Genomic DNA, 22,073 nt, shown 5'->3' with positions numbered 1-22,073 from the left:
CCACAGCCATTAGGGACTTTATAGCACTGCAGCATCAGCCCCAGCCTCTCACGCTCCCCAGCACAGGCCCTGCTGCTGGAGCACCAGGGGGCGTTGTTAGCCAAAAGGTCCATGAAGTTGGCTGGGCAGTTCCACTCCCCCAGCAGTGGTGCTGGTGCCAGCTGGGCTGGGTCACAGCCATGGGTACTGCTGCAGTTCAGCCACATCCCATGTTCCTACAAGAAGAGCTGCAGGCCTGTGTCCCCAGCTCTCAGTCACATCCTGGATACGAAGAACTTTATGTGGCAGGGCAGGCTCAGTACAGACAGATAGGCAGTATTGTGCTGATGAGGGGCAAGGAGGAGCTCAATGCATCGGTGGCGAGTGAGGTCACTCAGCTCTAGGGAGCCAGGGCTCCCTTAGGTCTGGTTGGGGGAATCCTGAGTTGTGTTAGTGGAGATGATAGACAACTGTATTCATGAGTGCCAGTGTGCATATGCATATATGATGACTGTGTGTGTATAACTGCTGTTTCTCTGGCAGAGGTGAAGGAGTTCGTGCTGGTACCCCTGCACACATGCCCCCACACGGCCGTCACAGAGATTGATGCCCTCTATGATGTTTACTTAGACGTCATTGACAAGTGGGAGACTGATGTAAGCAGGCAGGTCCAACTGTACATGAATACTTATATAGGCTCTACAGTCACAGGGTCACAGTTGCCAATGCCAGACAGGGCTCTGACCACACCATCTGCCTCTGCACAACACAGGCCAGGTCCTGGTCAGTAGTTTCTGCACTAGGCCAGCGCTGCTTCGCCTTTGGTTTTAGCTTCTGTGGGATTAAAGAATAAATCCTTGGGGCCCCTATCACTGCTATTGCCTGCTCCTTTGGGATAACCACAAAAACCAGTGCTGTACAATGATGCACGTCTCAGGTGGTGCCAAGCATTAGCCTTCCAGGGGCTGGGTTCTTTTCCTAGATGTGCCTGCAGGGATTTAGAATAGGTCCCCTAGAGACAGCAGGGTCATCTTGGATTTAACCAGGGTAAATAGTCATCTAGGCTTCAGACTCCATAGGGCATGGGAATAACATCTGTGAAAATACCCAGGGAATAGCACAGTGGTTCTCAGCCATTTGAGGTATGAGGCACCCCCCCATTTGACTTCAAGTGCCCCTCCATAACTTGTGTGAATTGAGTGCTACCCATTTCAAAAGCTCATGTATTTATTATAGGGCTTACCTCCTTGCCAAAGCACCAGACAGTGGGGGCAGGACAGCAGTCAGGCAGAAATGAGCCTGAGCCTGTTCTTGTCTCCTCACACCTGCTTATTTCCTAACACCTCATGGCACCCTGCAGAAGCTCTCATGGCATCCTATGGTGCCACAGCACCCTGGTTGAGAATCACTGGAATATCACAATCTGTGGATGCTCCTAGACCTAAACCATATGCTGACTCAACACACTCCTAATGCCTCTGCCCAGAGGAGTGTCCTCTCTGTCTTCTTTGTCTGCAGGATCTGGGAAAAAGGTGCCTGCTCTCTCATCCCTAACATGCACTTTTCAAGCAGGTTGGCCTTTCCCACCCTGGCCCTAGTTTCCTAACATTCACCCCAGCAGTGCAGGGCCTTGGCATGGTCCAGGCACTGGGTCCATTGGCATTCTAAGGATTGAATCACATAACCCCACTCTGAGAGCTTCAGAAGGCCATATGGGAAGTGGTTATGGACCCAACCCCCTTAGGCTTCTTTGGAAATCCCAGCCATAGTACATAAATTACAGGCAGTCACCTTGGAGCCTAGTCTGAATGGCCTAGGGGGGTGGACTGGTAGAAGGAATGGTGGAAAACTGATGGATGAAATGCCATTTCTCTTAGACTGTGCTCCTACCATAGACAGGCAACTATCAAAGGGCCCTCAGTGCTCTGAAACTAACATCACTGCAGTGCTTTTCACCAGGTATCATGGGAGATTTAGCATGCATGTTGGGTTAGGGTCAGTAGTGAGGACTGGGGCAGGGGGCATCTGAACTACACCTGCCAGGATACTCCATGGCAGCAGAGACATGAGTGGGTTAATATCTCACCCCAAACTCAATGTTCAGCCATTTCTAGACCAAGTTTTTCAGGAAACTTTTCATTATATTTGGACATTTCATCTCAGTTCCACAGAACAAATGTTGACACACTGGAACTTCTGATAAGAATCAGAATCTTACCCATCCTGTATACAGGTCTCTGGGGGAGGTCTCCACCTGGCAGTCCAAAGGCATCTGGGCTGGACCTTCAAGCAGGACTGTGACAAGCTATAGTCTACATACCAGTCTCCCCCGTACCAGCCAGCTCCAAACACTCAACCCACTCCCACTGTTCCTTCTGCAGGATATTATGTTCCTGGGGGACTTCAATGCGGATTGCTCCTATGTCAAAGAAGGGGACTGGGAGCATATCCGCTTGCGCACCAGTGAGGTGTTTAAGTGGCTCATTCCTGATGATGCAGATACGACCGTGGGGAAGTCAGACTGTGCCTATGACAGGTGAGTAGCACTGGGCTGGGAAGGGAGGGAGGAGTCACTTCCTGCAGGAGCCCCTGAAGTTCTGGGGCCTTAACCCTACCCTGCTGTGCAAGATTTAGAACAAGGCAAAATGTTAAGACTTGTGGTTGCAGTTATTAGTTGGCTTTAACCAGCCACAAAACAGGTGAAGTGACTTTGATCCGTGTATGATGTGCTAGGGGAAGGTTTGGCTACAGCTAGCAGGCCTGTTTTGTAGGCACTGAAAGCACTGCAGACAGAGGATGGTACAGTGCAAGTACCTGACGGCAGAGCGGGGTCTGGCTGATCTACAGCAAATCTGCCCAGGATTCCACAGGGCACTCACTCCTTGCTGGCTGCCATAGCTGCAGCAGCACAACAGCATGCTGACTGGACTGGTAGAACTGCAGCTGAATGTTTGCTCATCCTTCTCAAGGTCCTGCCTCCAGTTTCTCATTCATGGGAATCTGGCAGAACACACAGGAGACAGTATTGGGCAGGAACAGGAGAGAAGGACAAAGAACTGGTCTGGTGCCAAGTTCACCCACCCCTGTGCTGACCCAACAGCTTGGCTTGGCTTAGTTCTGCTGTGGTTGAACACGATGTGCAGCCTGAATAAAACAGCAGGATTTCAATCCCAACCCATGTGTTCTTACATTGCAGGATCGTGGTATGTGGCTCTAAACTGAGGAAAAGCATAGTGCCCAAGTCTGCAACTGTTTACAATTTCCAAAGAGCTTTCAAGCTGGAGCAGGCAGAGGTATGTTTGTCTGACTAATGGACACCTAAGGAACAGCAAAGCTTTTTTGGTAACATTGCTTCTCTTTGGCCAGCATCCCTCCCCAAAGTCCACAGGCAAGGCAGCCTGCCTGGTCATTAGAGGAGGATCCCTAGAAAATTGTTAAAGGTGGGAGCTGCCCTCTGCTCCTATCTAAACATCTGTATTTAACAAGTTTAGCCAACTTGAAGCTCAGTGTTTAACAGCTTTATTAAAACACTGTTCTTCTAAATGATGAAACTCTACTGCCAACTGTATGGGAATTCTGAATCCCAGTCCTTGAGCCTGGGAAGTCTCTCTGTGCTATGGCCCATCTTCCAAACCAATCCTTTCCTAGTCACAGGACTGAACTCATAGGGACCATGACAGCAAGCTCCTCCCCAACTCCCTGGGAAACAAGCAAAGGCACTGACAGGACAGGGGCATACACAATGGTGTTTGGAAAAAACTAGGCCTGTGCGAGTCGGCAGCAATCCGATCCAGCTTTGGATCCAGTCGCTTTGGATGGCTGCGATCTGATCCGGACCCCCACACTGGGTTTCCACCTCAATCCGGCCGAAGCAGCTCCAAAGCTTCGGAGCCACCTCAGAGATCTGGCCATAGGGTATAATGGGGAATCAATTAAATATCTGTAACTTTGTTGTCTTTTGTCCGATTTGGATGAAACTTGCAGGGATGGTAGCCTCTGCTGAGAGCATGAAACCTGCCAAGTTTCAAAAAGATCAGTGCAGGGGTTTGGGGGTAACTGTACCCCAAATTCTTGGAAGCCAAACTCCTGTCACAGCTGTGTGTTACAACACAGGGGGGTCAAAACTGCAGGGGTGGTAGGTGTTACTGAGGCCACAAAGCCTGCCAAGTTTCAAGATGGGTGCAGGGGTTTGGGGGGAACTGCACCTCAAGCTGCGGACAAGCAAAACTCATGCCATGGGTGACACTGCATGTGTTAAGGTGCAGCAGGGTGACAGCTGCAGGGATGGTGGCCCCTGCTGCGGCCATGACACCTGCCAGCTGCCAAGGAGATCGGTGCAGGGTGGGTTCTGGGGCCCTGCACCTTTAGCTGCCGACGGACAAAACTCATGCCAAGACTCTGTCAGTCTTGGGGCAGTTGATTGTCTGTATTGATTCTTTCCTCTCCTTAGCCTGGTTTTGTAGGTGCTAATTGATGCTCGTTAAGTCCTTATGTAGTAGCTAGGTCCTGTGTATTGAGCTGGTCCCTGAGTCCCTGGTCCCCCGAGTGAATCATGATTGATTGGTCACTGCGAACACAGCAGCTTAGCAGCCAGGCCTGCAGTAGTGTCTGCTTTCCCCACCCCAAGACAGACATAGTCAGTCCCACAAGCACCCATGGCTCAAGTTTTTCTTGTCCGCAGCTTGAGGGGCAGTTCCCCCCAAACCCCTGCAATGATCTTCTTAAAACTTGGCAGGCTTTATGCTCTCTGCAGATTCTACCACCCCTGAAAATGTCTTCCAAATCAGACAAAAAACAACAAAGTTATAGATATTTTATTGTTTCCCCATTATACCCTATGGCCAGATCTCCGAGGCAGCTCCAAAGCACTTCGGGAAGCTTAACAAGGCCAGCGCTTTGACCCAGATGTGCTGCTTCGGACCCCGAAGCATCCAAAGCTTCTCCGAAGCCTTGCACAGCCCTAGAAAAGACCAATGTCTTGGAGACAGAGTAGTATGGTCTCAAGACTGCTTCATCAGAATACTCACATGACCTGCGAGTGGGAGAGTGGGAGAGCTAAAGAATACATGTGTGAGTTACTGAAACACCGTGAGGCACAGCTCTCCACCACCTGCCTGACTATGTCCTGCCTGAGAGCCACCACATGGTTATGGAGACCATTTTCATGAACCTTCACTAGTAAAACCATGTGTCCTGACAGGCAGAGTCCATAACTAGACAGAACTCCAAAAGCAAGGAAATAGCACATTGAAAACATTAAAATACCCTAGAAAGGCTCATCCATTCATCAAAACCCAGCTTCCTGGGACCTCAGGACCTGACACAGGCAGCTCCCACATCTAGTGAAACACAGCTGTGAGATACTGCTGGTAGCCTAGCCCTTTCACTCACAAGCAAGCAGGATTTACAGGGAGTTAATTTGAGGTTGGGAACAAAATTGCACATTTGGGGATCACTTTTGTGGCTGACAGGATTTTAATCAAGCAGCAGCTCAAGGCTGTTGGAAATGGCTCTAGGAGACAGAATAGGAGGCAGTTAAGCATCTAACATAGATTAATTTACACCTAGTTCTGCACATTGCTCCACGTCTGTGCTGTGACTCACCTGAGTGACAGCTGGACCCCTACATGCCAAGCTCCAATTTAGCTTTCAGAGGCCTGGTGCCAAGCCACTAGTCTGTCAAATGTAGGCTGAAAAGGTTCCCATATTCTCTGTAGTTCTCCTCTGTTTAGACAGCATAGGCACTACCAGCACTACTATCCAATTGTTATTAATAGCTTGGAACCAGCACTCCCTCATCCCTCACCTTCCCTGCCAGAGCCAAGCATTCCCTGACTGATGCAGGCTTTCAGCTGTTGTGTAGAGCACGAAGGGCACAGCTACAGAGCTCTCTGGCCACAAGAAAGGCCAGGTTATCAGATGTCTCAGGAATACTTTTACAGACATACAATGGAGGGCCTGGCAAAGTACATCAGTCCTGTCCCAGCACTGTATGCCTGGGAGGCAGCTGTCTCAGGAAGGGAGCAAGCCCTGGGGAAAGCTGTGACACTACATGTTCCCTACTTGTTCATGTCCAGGCCCTGGCTGTCAGTGACCATTTTCCTGTTGAACTGACACTGAAGACTCACTAAAGCATCCTACTTCATGCACCAGTGCTGCTCAGATCTTCACCCCCTCTCCTACTGCATCAAATGCACTCACCAGCAGCAGCATGCACAGTCCCAGCAAACCAGCTGCTGCCTCCTTCTCAACTGGCTGGCATTTAAGTCACTGCTACACTGCTGGAAGGTGCCAATCAGCCACTCAAGCACCTGACATCTTCTTAGCAACAGAAGAGACCAGCATAAGCAGCAGCACTTCACCCACAGAACTATACATACACATTGTTCTCTGTGTTCCAAAGGGATCCAGGCTCCAAGGCCCAAGCAGCCCTTGAACCCTCTAGCTGGAAAGGCTTTCCCAGTAGCTGTTGACCCTCCACCGGTCAGAGCAGAGGGGCTCATGGCTGGAGCTGAACTGGCAATCTAGAGACTAAATGATTTCCCAAAAGCAGCCACCTTCAAGCAGCAGTCAGTCAACAGGCCATTCTTATTCAGTCACAGCAATGGCTACACATCACTTTAGGATTTCAGCTGCAGGCTCTGAACCTGCTACACACAAGCCTGCTCCAGTTATTCAGTAACTCACTGCTATGACATACAGATGGACACACAAGCCACAGATAAAACAAAGCTGCTTCCTAATGCTCTCCGTCCTCACAAAACCTTTTATTGACTCTTCACATAAAAAGTAATAATGAAGATGAAGAAAAAAGAAACCACTCCTTTTTAAGAAGGCATCCAAGTACCAAGTACTTGGAAATCCAAGTACCAGGTGGCCTCGGACATCCAACCTCAGCCTCCAACTCCCCAGCTGCTTTTGCTTGCACTCCAAGTAATTTTATTACTCAGATCACCAGAACAATTAATGTTTTCTTCAGAAAGTTGGGAGAAAAAAGGCATCATTGGCATCAGGCACCATACAACAGGGCATTAGTGTGACTGAATCAGAAACAGAATGCTAAAAGGGACAGATTGTATAAATCTGATGGCTTACATGGAAAAAAAATATTTCATTTAATGTCTTCAGCTACTGCAGCATTTTTGGGAGATTTGTGAAGAGGTCTCCTCTCTCCCAGGTCAGCAGGCTGGATCCTCAGCCTTTCCTCTGTTTTAGACTTTCCATGTACGTCTGAAGTGATTTCTGAATGGAATCCTTTGTGACAAAACTGACAAAGTTCTGAATGTCAGATTCACGGTGGGTAAGCAGGCGATCCAGAGTTGGCTTTCTCATCATAGACTTGCTGATCTGACGGGCATAGTCTGTGGAGGAGAGAAAGCTGGCACATTGGCACTTACCCTTCATGGCCATAGACATTATAGAGATCTAGCTTTTGGAAACAGAATGAGCAATGAGTATGGTATACAGTAGGGGTGTGCAAAGTGGGCCCCTATTTGATTTGGATTCGCATTCAGCCCAAATCGGGGACAGTGATTTGATTTGATTCGGATTACTGTCCCTGATTCCATTCAGCCGAATCCGAAACTGAAGATTTGATGCTGATTCGGAGAATTGGTGATTTGCACATAGACACAGCTTTAAATGTTTAAATGGCTTTAAAAGACACAACTTTAAATGGCCCTCCACATATTCAGTGGCAAACCTGGAAGTGGACTGGAAGTACTTACATTCCATTTCCGAGTCCGCTGGGGAGCGCGCTGCCCCCCACCCCCCGGCTCGGCGATCAGCTGCAGGGGGACCCTGGGTGCCCTCCCAGACCCAGGAGGCACCAATCACCAAGCCAGGGGGACGCTCTATTCGGATCCGGAGATTTGGCCACTGAATTGGGCTGAATCTCCGCTGAATCGAACCAGGGACTGAAGCTTCGCGCAGCCCTATGCAGCATTGGCTGTCAGGGTGAGAGCCCCCTACAAATTGCTTGTTTGTCAAACCCACACAGAGTGTAACAAGAATGTGGTGAATATGCTGGGGGCACTGAGAGTTATTAGTATGTTAAGTGTGCTCCTTCCATCAAGGTGCAACTTCCTGAGTGACCTGGAACTTCACAGTCAAGGAATATGGAAAGTGGATTGAAATGGTAATGCACTGATATGCAAGAGAAAGGAATGCATTATTGGATTTTCAATTATGATGAGCCTGTCATTAGATGGCTCAAAGAATAATGTATGTATAAACATGTATGCTCTCAGGAGAACTCTGTATTTGCGCACCCTGACACTTATTTCCTGTCCAGCCACTTACAATGAATAAAAGCTATTTGGTCTCTATTCAGTTTCTTTTACTCACTAGCAAACCTGGAGCACTGAGATCAGAAGTGTCCCTGTTAACATACAACATGCATGGGGCATGGGGCCGCAGAAGACAAAAGAGCCACCAATTGCTGGAAGGTGGAGCCAGATGCATTCATATTAAAAAACCTGTGCCTTATTTTGAACAGTGCAAGTGTTTAGCCATTGAAAAACTACCAAGAGAAATAATGGATCCTACATCTCTTAATGTATTTACTTCCAGACTGAATACTTCTCTGGACCAGATACTTTATCCAGACAATTTACTCAGAAAATCTGGGGCAACTGGGCAAAGCTCTCTGGTTTACGATATATAGGTTAGGCTGGATGATCTAGTGAGGCCATTTTGTCCTTAATAAACCACAACCTCTGGCAACAGCATTATGTAATTGCATAAAAATATTAACTCATCCTTTTCTCAGCTCAAATGCTCCCTAGTTTTTTTGGGGGGGGTGGGGTGGGGGAACACAGCCCGTTTCCGGCCTTATAACCTACTTTCCGGTTAACTCATAACAGCTTGAGACTCCCCTGTGGTAAACACATTTCTATGGAGGCTGTGACCCCAAGTGGCATTATGACCCCTAATTTGCAAACCACTGCCCAAAGGCTTGCCCCTGACACTGGTCAGAAGAGCACTGCCAAGCCAGGTTCTCAGCTGGTATCACTCAGCATAGCTACATGGACTTCAGTGGAGCAGCACCAAGTTACAGAAGCCAAATCTAGCCATTAACTTCAAACACAGATCACTTCATTAAGTAAAAACACGGTATTTGCCCATTGCACACCTATCAACCCAGGCATCATGCAATTTACCCTACCACTTTCCCGTTTCACTTTGGGCCCCTCCACTGTCCTCACAGCACCTCCCACAGAAATTTCCACAAGTCCCTAATCGTAGAGGTGCACTGATACATCGGTCCATATCGTATCAGCACCAATAAAAAGGAAAATTGACATTATCAGCAATCGGGGTTTTTTTTGGCTAATGTGGCCAATAATCTCACCAATAAATGACACATGCATGAGCACAGCTGCAGCATGCATGCAGCCAGCCCAGTAGCTTGGAGAGCAGCTTCCAGCTGGTAAGTCTGTTGGGGGGAAGGGGTGAGGGGGAGGGGTGCAGATCCAGGCCCCCACAGATGAGGGAGGAAGTGGGGCTGGGGCTGGCACTGCTCAGCCAGGGCAGGGCACAGGACAGAGCCACAAGCAGCTCGTTGTAGGCAGTGCAGGGGGCGGGGCAGATCCTGTCACCGTGTGCACCCCTGGTGGAGGTATAGGGGGGTGCCCCCCGGATCTGTATGCACAGGGAGGGTAGGCTGCCGCTGTAGGCTGGGGCCAGGGGTGGTGCCAAGCTCTTCCTGGAGAGGGTGAGTGGGGATTGGGCTGGGGCTGTGCTCAGGGCAGGCAGCGACAGTTGCACTGGAAGTGGGAGCTATGGGGGGGGGGGGGGAGGGCAGCCTACAGCCACCACAAAATTTGCTGTAGTCCCCTGTGGCACCCCCACCTCCCAGTGCCGTCACTGTCACCCACCCCAAGCACAACCCTGGCTCAAACCCCTGCTGGGAAGAGCCTGATGCTGCCCCAGCCTTTTATTTCCAGGTTTCAAAGGTTGTAAGGCAAAGCCAAAGGGGAGAGGATCTGACAAGGCCCAGGTTCAACTCGTATGTCCTAGCCCATCCCCTCAGCTACACAAACACAGAGTACAGTTCCCTCAAGCCATGTGCCTTCCATTCCAAAAGCTAAGAACATTATTAAGTCCAGCACAGATACTGCCCTCAAGGCCAGTCACAGGGGCTGTGATTCAGCGTGCAGGTTAGAACATCCTCCCTGGTCCTCACATGCCATGTCCTGTCCCAGTTACTGAACAGCTTCAGCTATGTCATACATCATGTCAGTTACCTATCAGCCCTGGCTTATACATCCAATATATTCTTTACACTGTGTCATAAAGCATACACACCTGTTCTTACAGAGACCAGTGGCAGCCTTCTCATTAATTTTAACACAGGGAGGCCTGGACCATTAAACTTGGTAACTTCTCCAAGGGGAAGCACAGGGGCTATATAAATTTGCCAGCTGTAGCTATTTACTAGGCACTGCAGTTCAGTGGGCTAGTCCAACTCCATGTGTATTTTTAGAGTCCTCCTTTCAGACCCTGCCTGCCCACAAGTTCTCTGTTTGCTAGTAGTTCGCTTCCAATACTGCCTGTTTTTAATACCATAAGATGTATTCCACCTGGTCCTACTGACAGTAAGTCATTCAGGTTAAGTGAAGCCCCATAAGTATTACTTTTCAATTTCACCTTGTAACACAGTCTCTCACTGTGCTCCATTAGATCAGCATCCTCTGCTCAGGGGGCTCTAGGCATTCCGAGAGGAATAAGAGCAACAGCTGTAACGCAAGGAGAACAGTTTCTTACCAGGAATAGCCAGCCACTGTGACATGGTAGCAGCAGCCGCATTCAGAACTTTCTCCTCTGGTACCAATTCATCTACTATGCCTATCTTAAGGGCATCAGAAGCAGAGTACAAGAGTCCCAACTGAAGGGAACGCTCAGTAGCTCTGTGTCCAATTGTGTTCGCTATTGTATCCTTGAACCTAGGAGAAAAGAAGTGTTCTAAGACAGGGAAGAAGCCACAGGCCAACCAAAGATTGAAGAGAAGCATTTAGGTTTCAAAAGGAAAACCACTGTTAACCACCACATCCTTTTTAGGACTTCTCTCCTGCAATGTCTATGAAAAACTTAATCAGGGATCACTGTTTTTGACACTACTTCCTTACATGGATCTGCATATTGTCTCCTTGTACTGCAACTGTTGGCTCTCTAAGGCATGGGTGGCCTGATACATATTTGTACAGCATAATGGGCCTAGAGCCACTGGGTACCTTAACAGGACGCTGCTCTACTCTGGCCTGCACAAATCAGAGCAACACCCTTTCAGCACACACACATGACAGCTGAAGCAGTGTGCAGCAGACTTGTTTAGTAATCTGAAGCTTGTTCAATAATGGGGTAGACAATTAATCCTCCCAGTCTATCCTAACTGCTGCCAGAGCTTGAAACTGACTAGTTCCTACCAAATGCCTCTGTAGCAGCCTTGAAAGGCTTCACAGTGCAGGGGCCAGATAATGAGACAGTGAGCCTTAATGATGTGCAAACAGCTGCATCAGAGACTCTTCCATCATAAACTAGTTGGCAAAATTAAATTAACTTCAACTGTGTCTTTAATACTGACTTTAATGGGATCTGGTAAATCATACTACTTGCACATTTTAAATAACTGCCCACCTTCCCCACAGATGTCTTCAGTAGCCTATGTTGTAGAAGCCAATGCAAGATTTATGTACCATTCCTAACATCATATACAGAGAAAGCCTTTATACAACATATGTTAAATCCCAGAAAGACCATACTCATGGTAAGAGCTAAGCTATGACAAAATGTATTAGTGATTGAACTATTGTCATTACTGCACTAACTGCAGGATAAATCAGAAGCAGAATGTAGGTCCTTGTTAATTATGTATGCAGAATGAAATGAGGGAAAGCTGTGAGCCTGCTCTTGTAGCATGGCAGTTTGAGATGCAGACAGGGTGCAATAAAGCAACATGTAAAGTCTGAGGTCAAAGAGCATTTTGCTTTAAAAGTTGTAAACACTGTAAGGATAAAAAGTACAGAGTTCTAAAACTGTGCTGAGCTGGCCTCTGGCCTACAGCTGCAACTGCTTTGTCAGCCCTTCTGAATTAGTAATGCATAAATAGGTCTTGTTGATTTAAAATGTAAATCAATCATTAAGCTAACTGAGCTTGTATCACGAACTCCTTTTTACAAACAAACTCTTACTATGGAAGCCAGTAAAAATTTGGTTATGGGTTAAACGTGACCTTACCAGAAAGGTGCAACAATGCCCAGTTGTGTTTCATTCAGTCCAATGCTGTATTTGGGGTTCTCGGCCATGATTCTGTAGTCACAGGACACAGCCATCAGACAACCTCCTGCAGGACAGTTTCCCTAGCACAGGAAGGAGAATATTGTTAATTTCCAAAGGTTTTTCTAATTATAAAATATTCTCTGGCTGTTACTATCATACCATCATAACATGTCAGAATGATGTGGTACATATAGATGGCAAAAGAGCTATAGAAGAAAGACAGGATGAACAAGTCCATGCCAACCGAATTAAAAAGAGTGAAAAAAAATCCCAACCACACAATTTAAAAATTCCTATCCTATATTACTGGGATTTAAAATGCTTTGGCTGGGATTTGGCTGGGATTTAAAATGCTTCCTATTTAAATATTATTTATCATTCACTGTGCTATTCACTTCTTGTATTTTCCCAGCTTGGAAAACAGTCTATTCAAATTAAATTTGTTCCTACCTAAGTTTTACTGTCAGATTCTCAGACGCTAGCAGAAGCTTCTCATTTGGGGTGCAAACTCTGTAGTGGATTCCCTGCAAGAAAAGTCTAGTCCTAGTGCAAGTTTAAAACTCCAGGGGAACATGTCTATTGGCTTGGAGTTTGGAAAATCTTGCTTTCATGAGGCAATGAGACCATACTTAACCCAACTGTGTTCTGTTTAAAGAAGCTCAGCTGTGTTTTTTCCTCAAATTTGGCCGCATGGTCACCTAACTAGCAAGCGCTGAGATATGACATGTAGAAGCTCTTATTTTGTTGAATAAATTAAAAATGAGGGAATTGACAAATGCACAGGAGTTGTGCATCTAAATACATTTGAGTGCAGAAAACATTTTCCCTAATTTCCAAGAGCTGCTGGATGAGCTAGCATAGCCCTGGCAACCAAGGAATTACCGCAGATTATTTTTGGCAGACTCAGAATTAAAAAAGGCTTTCAGATTCAGATATTAGGGTCAGAAGCGACCTCGGTAGGTCATCCAGTCTGACCCCCTGCCCTGGGCACGAAACAGTGCTGGGGTCAGACAACCCCAGCTAGGTGCTTGTCCAGTCTCCTTTTGAAGACCCCCAAGGTAGGGGAGAGCACCACCACACTTGGAAGCCCATTCCAGATTCTGACAACTCTTACTGTGAAGTTCTTTCTAATGTCCAACCTAAATATACTCTGTAAATTTGTGGCCATTGTTCCTAGTTACTCCAGGGGGTGCCCTAGTAAACAGAGCATCTCCGATTCCCTGCTGCCCTCCCCTGATGAATTTATAGGCAGCCACAAAATCACCTTTCAGCCTTCTCTTGTGAAAGTTGAAGAGATCTAGGTCCTTCAGTCTCTCCTCATAGGGCCTATGACCATACCAGTGGCCCTTCTCTGAATTCGCATCCTTCTTGAAGTGTGGCACCCAAAACTGGATGCAGTACTCCAATTGCGGCCTGACCAGTGCCGCATAGAGGGGAAGCATCACCCCCCTGGACCCGTTCATCATGCATCTGCTAATGCATGATAAAGTGCAGTTTGCCTTGTTGATCACTTTGCCACACTGACAGTCACCTACGACTCCAAGATCCCTTTCCACTACTGTGCTGCTGAGAAGGTCATTTCCCAGCCTGTAAGTGTGTTGGAGGCTCTTTTTGCCTAGATGCAGCATCTTTGATGAACTGCATCCTATTTCATTCTGCCCATTTTTCCAATCTGTCCAGATCTACCTGGATCCAATCCCTACCCTCTGGTGTGTCAACTCTGCCCCATAATTTGGTATCACCTGTGAACTTGGATAGGGTGTGCTCTCCATGCCCTCATCCAAGTCACTGATGAAGACAATGAATAGCACTGATCCAAGAACCGAGCCTTGAGGGACCCCACTGCCCACATCTTTCCAGGTCAATATTGACTAGACCTGTGCAAAGCGGCTAGTATTTGCTTCGGATTCAGCGGATTCGGGGGTCAATGATTTGATTCGGTGATTCAAATCACTGTCCTGATTTGATTCAGCCAAATTTCCTAATCAACCAGGCCAGGCCCATCCCCCACCCCAGCAATGGCTGCCCCACCCACCTGAGCTCCTGGCACTTGTTAAAAAGAGCCCTGGCTCACTGGGTGCTGCCAGGCAGGGGGCAATCCCCACTGCATGGAGGACTCTGCCACAAGCCCCCTAACCCCCCACCTTGCTCCCCCAGTCCCCCCACAGGTGCTCTGCACAGGCCAGCTCTGGCCCTTTAGGAAAACAAAACCCAAAAAAACCCCTGGACTCACCACTCCAGCTGGCAGGGGGTGATCCCCACCCCCACATCGGGGGGACTCTGCATGAGGCCCCGAAGCCACTGCAGGAGTGGTGAGTCCCGGGGCTTTTCCTGGTTTATTTTTTCCTTAAAGAGCTGGAGCTGGCCCAGGTGGGGCACCCGGGGGGGTGCGCTTGTGGCAGAGCACCCCATGTAGCATGGGGCAGTAGGGATTGCCCCCACCCGGCAGCACCTGGTGAGCACTGGGGCTTTTCTTTAAAGTACCAGGAGCTGGGGTGGGGCAGCCATGGGGGGGCTGGGGGACCAGGGGTGTCAGGGGGCTGGCAGGGGTCCCCCCATGGTCCCCTCCCCCCTCTCCCGCCCATATTACTTAACAGCTCAGAGTCAGCTGCAGCTCCCTGCTGCAGCCACTGGGGATTGCCCGAATCATCAAAGCTCTCTGAATCTTTTTCGACCTGCCCACCACCACTCTCTGGGTGCAACCTCTAAGCCACTTTGCAACCCACCTGACCATGTAATCATCTACATCACAGCCTGTCAGTTTATTTACGAGAACAGAATGAGATACTGTATCGAAGGCCTTCTTAAAGTCTAGGTAGATGACATCTACCTTGACTCCTGCATCTAAGCATTTTGTGACCTGGTCATAAAAATAAACAAGGTTAGTCAGGCAGGATCTACCTGCAATGAATCTGTGCTGATTTCCTTTCAGCATTATTTCCTGTGGGGTCAATGGCTAAGGATAATCACCTCTGACCTGATCAGATTGCATTCTCCCTGATTTGTTACTCTCATAATTAACAGAGCAGTTATCTAGAATTCTCTGCCAGACTCATCCATACAGAACTAGGAAGCCCTGTGTACCACACAAACATTCTATTATAAAAGCCTAAGTCTGTCTTTCCATAACATTTTATTTGCACTCTGATTGGCTGATGGAAACAGCCAGAGTGTTCCAAGTGTGAAGGAGTGCTGCCATGATTCTGAAGCCACGCCGAGGACCGGACAGAGGGCATGGGAATGGAGGCCAGCAGCGCTGGCCTTGGCTTTCCCACCCCGCTCCCTGCAAGAGGCAGAACAGCGGCAGCATGGGGCGCTAGGTGGCGGTGCTCCATCCCAGCCTCCTCCTCCCCCACCTCATTCTTGACAGGCAATTGGCTAGCCTCTCATAAATGCCAGAATCCTTGCCTTTCTCTTGGGCCATTCTACCATGCCCTGCTGGACAGTTTCTAACAGAGGGCTAGATTATCCTTTCCTGAAAAGAAGCCTCTGGAAAGGAGGCCATCAGGCCAAGAAATTCCTCTCGAGTTAAAACTAGCAGTTTCCATGTAATCAGCCCTTCCGGCAACCTCTTAGAGTAAAGCATGTGTGGACTGTGCATACTGTCTTGGTTTTAAACACAAGGTCAGTCCAGGTGTCAAGAAAGAGTCCCCCTGGCAGGCTGGCCCTTCAGTACTTGTGTACCTGTTTCTCCTTTACTCTGGCAGAAACGGTTCTCCAGATCTGTTGCTCCCCATGAACCATATCCCCCAGACCTAGGGAGCAACTGCCCCATGGAGTCTCCACAGGAACTCACGCTACCCACAAGCAGCATACATTTCCAAGCAAGTTTTTACCTGGAAGTGCAGAACTTAATATGGGCAACAAGGTAGGCTAGAATGATCCTTCAGCCTCCCAGACCAGATCAACAGGATCCTTGACCCTGAGCTTTAGGTCAGGGAGGGATGTAGAATGGTGGAGATACTTCATCAGGAAGGTTTGTGCTCCACCACAGAGGTCTCTCCTGCTGGCCTTCACTCCTGTGCAGACCAGATGAGGCACCCCTGCCTGGGGAGCGCTATCAGAGAACAAAGCTTTTGTTTGCCTGTGAAATATTCCTGTGCTGTGAAATGGACGATTCAGTCCAAGCAAAGACAATTAGTAAGAGATTCCCAAACAATCCAACAAGTCAAATGAAGAAGCTGCTGATTAAGTCCTTGACCAGCATTTTGTAGCTGAACATGTCACTGTGGAGCTTGGGCTTTGTATAAAGTATACAGCAGATCCAAGGGGAGCTAGGGTGCTAAGCACATCCCAGGTCAGGGTCTGAATGCCAATGCATGGCTTTGGATATAGCATAGAACTAAGCTAAGCATTACAGAGCTTCTGTCCGTCTGTCATGACTATACTGGGAAAAAATTCTGGTTGTTTTGGGTCTGCAGCATTCTGCATCTCTGCATATTTCCATGCTGAGGTGCACTTAACATTTTACCCATACCTCCCAACCCTGCATTCCTTCTATAGTTTTCTTATTCCTGCCTGCCCAACATAGTTAGTGGATGACTGTCTATGTAGGGCTCTCTACAATGTCAGGGTACAGACAGAGAAGACTTGCATTGATGGCGGCAATTGTCACCATGTTGGATTTGTATAGCTTAAGCCACATTTCTTGCACAGCTCTCCAGAACTCGGCATAGTGCTCTGCACTCTTCCCACACATCTCCTTGATATCCAAACCAGCTGAGAAGATTTTCGGGACAGCCTGTAGCAGGGAAATGGAAATAATCAAAGGACAGTTAACATTCAGCAACTGCTCCACTACACTGAGCCACATAATCCAACACCTCTAGGACAGAAACTGTTTCAATTTAAAATTCTACCCGAACTGCAGGAGTGTAGATCTTTCACAGTTATTACATGATCTCTTTGGCATTTATCTAAGTGACCTTTTTCCTACACGAATACTGTTGTTTGTTCAAGGTCATGTTACAAATGGGCTTGTAGGGCTGGGAACAAAAGCCAAGTGTCTGGATTCTCTGTCTAGCATCCTACCTACCACCAATTCTCCCCAAGAACTTCTGCATTTGGTCAGAGCACAAAAGCTAATCTGATCTTCAACCACATATACAACATGCAGAAACATCTAACCTTTTTACAGATTTCTCAAACATTCTCCAGTTCAAGGAATCTTGCTTACAACTGCTACCAAAAACGTGTTAGCAAGAGAGAAACCCCTTTCTTTACAATTAGATTTTAATTTAGTAAAGATTATGGTATAGTCCTACCTTGATACCAAAAATTCCAAATAATTTTTAAAAACACAGAAAAATTTCCCTTCCAAACCAGGCTGCTCTGCCACCATTTCCCACTGTTCTCAACAACCTGCAAGTTAGTGATCAGATCACTCCCCTTTTCTGACACAGGTAGCCAAGAACATGGCTGCCTTGCAAGTTCACAATCACCATTTCTTACATTGTGTGAAACGGCTGCTAAACAGCAAAAGTAGAGGTGCACAAATACATTGGTCAGATATCCGATCGGCACTGATATAAAGAAAATTGACTATATTGGAAATCGGTCTGAATCGGCCAATAATTTGGCTGATAAATGCCCATGCATATGCACAGCTGCAGCACAGAACATAGGCAGCGAGAAGCACAACCCTTCAGCTTGGAGAGATGTGTGCAGCTCGTAAGTCTGTTGTGGTGGAAGGGGGCGGGGAGGAGGGAAGGGGCGTGGGAGGGTAGATCAATGGGGAGTGGGGTGGCTCCTAGTGCTGCACGCACCCTGGGATGGGCGGGGCAGTGCAGGGTGGACTGCAGCTGTGCCAGGCTCTTCCCAGTGCAGGGGCTGGGCGGGGGAAGGGAGCTGGGCCACTGCACTTGGTAGCAGTGGCGTTAGGAGAAAGGCTATTTGGGGAGACTGCAGCCACCCCGTATTTCACCATAGTCCCCCCATAACTCCCCTCCCAGTGCCGCAGTCACCTGCCCCAAGCGCAGCACAGCCTAACCTGCAACCAGGAAGATCCCAGCGCAGCCCCTGACCCCAACCCACCCCAAACAGATCCAGAGGCATGTGCCCTGCCCCTCATGCCCTCCAGTGGTGCACACAGCAGCAGAAGCTGCCCCACCCCTGACAAGCCATGGCTCTGTCCTGTGCCCCGCCCTGTCCCAGCTAGGCAGTGCCTGCCCCAGCTCCACCCTCCCTCACCACAGGGGCATTGATCTGCACCTTCCCCCACACCTCTTCCCTTCTCCCTCCCCTTCCAATGCAACAGATTTACCAGCTGCACACAGCTGTATTGGAAATTGGATCAGTATCGGCCAATATGTCTCCTTAAAAACTGGCTATCTGCATTGGTCCTCAAAATCTCTTATCGGTGCACCCACCTCTAAGCAAAAGGACTAAACTGAGCAAGAAACAAGGTTGGGTCTTGCATACAGCTGCACCTTGCATTCCCACTGGCTAGCTGAGGTGGCCCCAGAAAGGATATCTTTATTGAAGTGTAACACGTACAGATGTCAGGATGACTCCACGACAGCCTCGGTCATTCTCCAGTTTCTCCAGGCTTATTGAAAACTCTGTTAGGAAGTCTAAGGAGAGGCTGTTCACAGGAGGACTCTTCATCTTCATCACAGCTACGCCTGCACCCCAGTAAACACAAAAGGAATTAGAACCCACCTCAGTGATACCTGCAGGGCCACTAAGTAGCACACTCCAGTCTCACTCAATAGCATCTTACTGGGTATTGCCATTTGGATACTCTCAATTCAGCTCATGACAGGCTTTTTTCAGATTAGCTAGTAGGGATGCAAACACCTGCACAATTCACAAAATTAACCTACAGATCTGAAACAGACATCCATAGTGTCAAAAACTTCCTAAATTCTTTGCAACAGAAGAATTGCTCTATTACTTTTCTGTAGTCAAAAAATGAGTGAACCTGATAGCTTGCATTTCCTGAGGGCTGCCTTGAATCTAATTTGATTGAGAACCACTGTTCACTCCTCAGGGCATTTTTCAGTTTAATTTTTTGGAATCAGAGCACCCACGTGGGGATAATTTACTTGTATAACTGCTACAATTCTCATGTAGACAAAGCCTAACTAACTCATAGTGTAAAAATGCACACAACCACAACCTGAGCATAACTGACATCATCTTCCTAAGCGACAAGCAGACAGCTGTAGCTGGCCCCACTCTGACGAGAGGGTCAAGCAAGCCCTGCTTCTGAGGTGGGTGATACCTGAGGAAGGGTGCGTGATGTGGACACACCAATCAACACTATTCTGCATGAACAGGAATAACAATTCCCAACCTCACCAAAGGTTTGTCTTCACAAGGACAAATTCATCAAGTCTGCAAGATGCCTGGATATGCAGAGATGAGAGCCACAGAAAGCCTCCTTGGCATACCATGAATGGCAAGAATAGAAAGAGATAGTAAATGGCTGCTCATTGGCAGAGCACTATCTGTCCTACCAACTGAATGAGACAAAAGCTTTGTGACCGAAATAGCATGTGATCACGTATCTGAGGATTGTAACACAAGGAATACACAAAGGAAGAAGAGAGAGACAAGTTCAAGTTAATGGGTTGACCTCAACTGCATCACTTCCTTGGTGTTAAAAACATTGCACTTTGCTACCTTAAAGCCTGTTAAGGCTGCAGTGTTCAGCCTTCCTCACCCAAGAGCTGAGACTTCCCCCTTGTCTGGGCACACACTTTGGGTGAACAACTTAACACTGCCATTTCCCCCTCCTGCCTCTTCTCTTCCAAGAACTTGGCAGTATTGGGGCATCTTCATTTTCAATCCAAAAGTTACTTCCCAACCTCTTGGGAAACCAGTGAGCTGGTGCAGAGAAGCAAGCACTCCCTTGTTCGAGTTCTGTTACCAGTGCCACCTTACCATGAAGCACACACAGCCCTGCCTTCTTTCCTACATCACCTCAGTGGAAACACGTTCCTTGGCCCAGATTCCAGAAGGGAGCTCTCAAGAGCCCTGGCCTCATCTCCCTCCAACCAGCCACCAAGTTCCCCTGTATCCCTATGGTCCCAGGAAGGGTCCCACCCCAACCCTTTCCTTTTTAACCCCTATGCCTCTCAGAAACTATCCATAACACCCCTGCCTACTCTCCTCGTGTCCTTGACCTGCTCCCTCCCCAAACTCTATTCAAGCCAGTTACTGTGCACTATGCCTGTTTAAAACTATCACTGCAATGTGGAAACCCTGCCTAGAGATCCAGGCCAACTGAGGGCTTCCCCACTCCCCTAAAACCAGTCAGTCCCGGTCACTCAGGGTCTGCAGCTGCTCTGCGCTAGCACACACAGTCCTGGAAGTCTCAGCTCCCCCTCCACTGGGGCCAGGCCCCTGCCACTGCTCTCTCACTGCCCAGCCTCCCTTCTTTTAAAGGAGCAACAGCTCAGACACTGCTTCACTCCTCCCCCTCCCGGGCACTCAGGTCAAACTCAGCTTTGGAACAGAACATCGCAGAGCCCACCAAGTACCCTCAGACCATGGCAGTGTCACATGCCAGCAGGCTCTGCTGCTCCCAGCAGTGGCAATGCACCCACTCCACATTCCTCCTGCCCCAGCAGCTCTAGCAGGAGTCAGGGCCACAGGGCTTCCCCCAGCACTCTATGCCGGTGTTTCTCAACCCATCGGTTATGACCCAAAAGTGGGTCCCAAGAATATATGGAAGGGTCAGAACAAACTTTAAAAATGGATTCTCTTGTAAAGGAGAAAAATGTGGGAAACTGCAGCTTTTCCCTAGCAGACTGGCAGAGTCCCAGCCTGCCAGGGGCAGCTTGGGGCCCCCCTGCCCCACACACTGGGGCACTGGGGCCTGTGGACACTAGGTCGGGACTGGCCATCGATATTTACAAATGGGTCCTGGTACAAAAAAAAGGTTGAGAACCGCAGCTCCGCGCAGAGGGCCTGGGCACATGGGTTGGGCCTGCGCCTGCTCTAGCAAATAAGCGTCCAAGGCGAGGTCTGCGCCCGCCGGGGGCAGCGCTCACCCACGCCCTCCTCCAGCTCCACCAGGATGTTGCGGTTGCTGAAGAGCCGGCGCGAGGCTCGGCCCGGCCCAGCCCAGCACGACAGCGGCCCCGACACGGCCCCTCGAGCCCCAACCGTTCCCAGGCCCAGCACCAGCCGCGCCAGGCCCGCCGCCGCCATCTTGCAACCCTGCGGGAGGACGGCACGTCCGATACAGGCCCAGGGACCCGCCCCACGGCCTTCCCGACAGCGGGCGCGGAGCCGGAGCCGGAGCCGGAGCCGGAGCGCGGGGGCGGGTCCCGGGTCCGGCCCCGCCCAGCACAAGGCTCGCGGCTGTTTCCGGGCGGTGCAGGGGCCGCCGCGCGCGGGTCCCTCCTGGGCCCAATGGGAAGCTCCGGAGCGGCAGGTAGCGGCCTCCTTCCCGCAGGGGTCACTGGGAACGAGGCTGAAGTGAGTCTTCGTTCCCGTTACATGTCATAGAAATGAAACGTGTGTACTAATCAACCTGTAAAATAACAGCGTGCATCAGGCACGTAGCCCTGAACACAGGCCTGAGATTAGGTTGGGATTATAGGGCAAAATCCCTTTGGGGTCACTCCAAAATACACTCTACACCTCCGGGAGACATTTCTGAATAAATAGAGCAGGGCGCTGTCTGGCCCAAGGCACCAGGTAGAACAAAGAGGACAGAAACGCAACTGGACCTGGAGACTGCGAGGACAACAACTCGATCAACAGCGGCGGAAGTGACGGCCACAAGGACAGGGGCTTGGACTAAGTGACCGTGTTTGGGTTAGGGGAGGGTAGAGGGTGTATTTATTGTAATAGGAACATGG

At 49.1% G+C, this 22,073-nt stretch overlaps 2 protein-coding genes across 3 annotated transcripts in view; one reads left to right on the top strand and one right to left on the bottom strand.

The window, feature by feature from the left end:
• DNASE1L2 (deoxyribonuclease 1 like 2) overlaps positions 1 to 6,638 on the top strand; it is a 28,404-nt gene extending 21,766 nt beyond the window's left edge. The window contains exons 7-10 of the mRNA XM_019489968.2: positions 523 to 635; positions 2,361 to 2,515; positions 3,176 to 3,272; positions 6,057 to 6,638. Coding sequence (XP_019345513.2) covers positions 523 to 635; positions 2,361 to 2,515; positions 3,176 to 3,272; positions 6,057 to 6,110 — 419 coding nt within the window. The 3' untranslated portion in view covers positions 6,111 to 6,638. The remainder of the gene's footprint in view (positions 1 to 522; positions 636 to 2,360; positions 2,516 to 3,175; positions 3,273 to 6,056) is intronic.
• Positions 6,639 to 6,727: 89 nt separating this feature from the next.
• Positions 6,728 to 21,511, bottom strand: ECI1 (enoyl-CoA delta isomerase 1). Of its 2 annotated transcripts, XM_059716416.1 has the most exons (6): positions 21,258 to 21,510; positions 18,754 to 18,881; positions 16,853 to 16,999; positions 12,217 to 12,338; positions 10,747 to 10,925; positions 6,728 to 7,340 (listed from the first exon to the last, which is right to left on the bottom strand). In XM_059716416.1, the coding sequence occupies exons 1-6, from the start codon at positions 21,415 to 21,417 to the stop codon at positions 7,174 to 7,176; spliced, it is 903 nt and encodes a 300-aa protein (XP_059572399.1). In that variant the 5' UTR covers positions 21,418 to 21,510; the 3' UTR covers positions 6,728 to 7,173. The 2 variants fall into 2 exon arrangements, with proteins under 2 accessions (XP_059572399.1, XP_059572398.1); XM_059716415.1 differs by lacking the exon at positions 16,853 to 16,999 and having other exon boundaries at positions 21,258 to 21,511.
• Between the last annotated feature and the right edge of the window lie 562 nt (positions 21,512 to 22,073).

Source organism: Alligator mississippiensis, chromosome 13 (assembly GCF_030867095.1).
Source record: "Alligator mississippiensis isolate rAllMis1 chromosome 13, rAllMis1, whole genome shotgun sequence".
NCBI classification, from domain to species: Eukaryota; Metazoa; Chordata; order Crocodylia; family Alligatoridae; genus Alligator; species Alligator mississippiensis.
This window is presented reverse-complemented; position numbering and strand designations above follow the sequence as displayed.

Bases quoted from the DNA above. Each gene is read 5' to 3' on its own strand.
- ECI1 (XM_059716416.1), bottom strand. From the start codon at position 21,417: ATGGCGGCGGCGGGCCTGGCGCGGCTGGTGCTGGGCCTGGGAACGGTT. The intron at 18,882-21,257 runs GTGAGCGCTGCC...ACTGGGGTGCAG, and splicing joins GGAGCTGGAGGAGGGCGTGG to GCGTAGCTGTGATGAAGATG. The intron at 7,341-10,746 runs GTAAGAAACTGT...TCTCCTCCACAG, and splicing joins ACAGTGGCTGGCTATTCCTG to ACTATGCCCGTCAGATCAGC.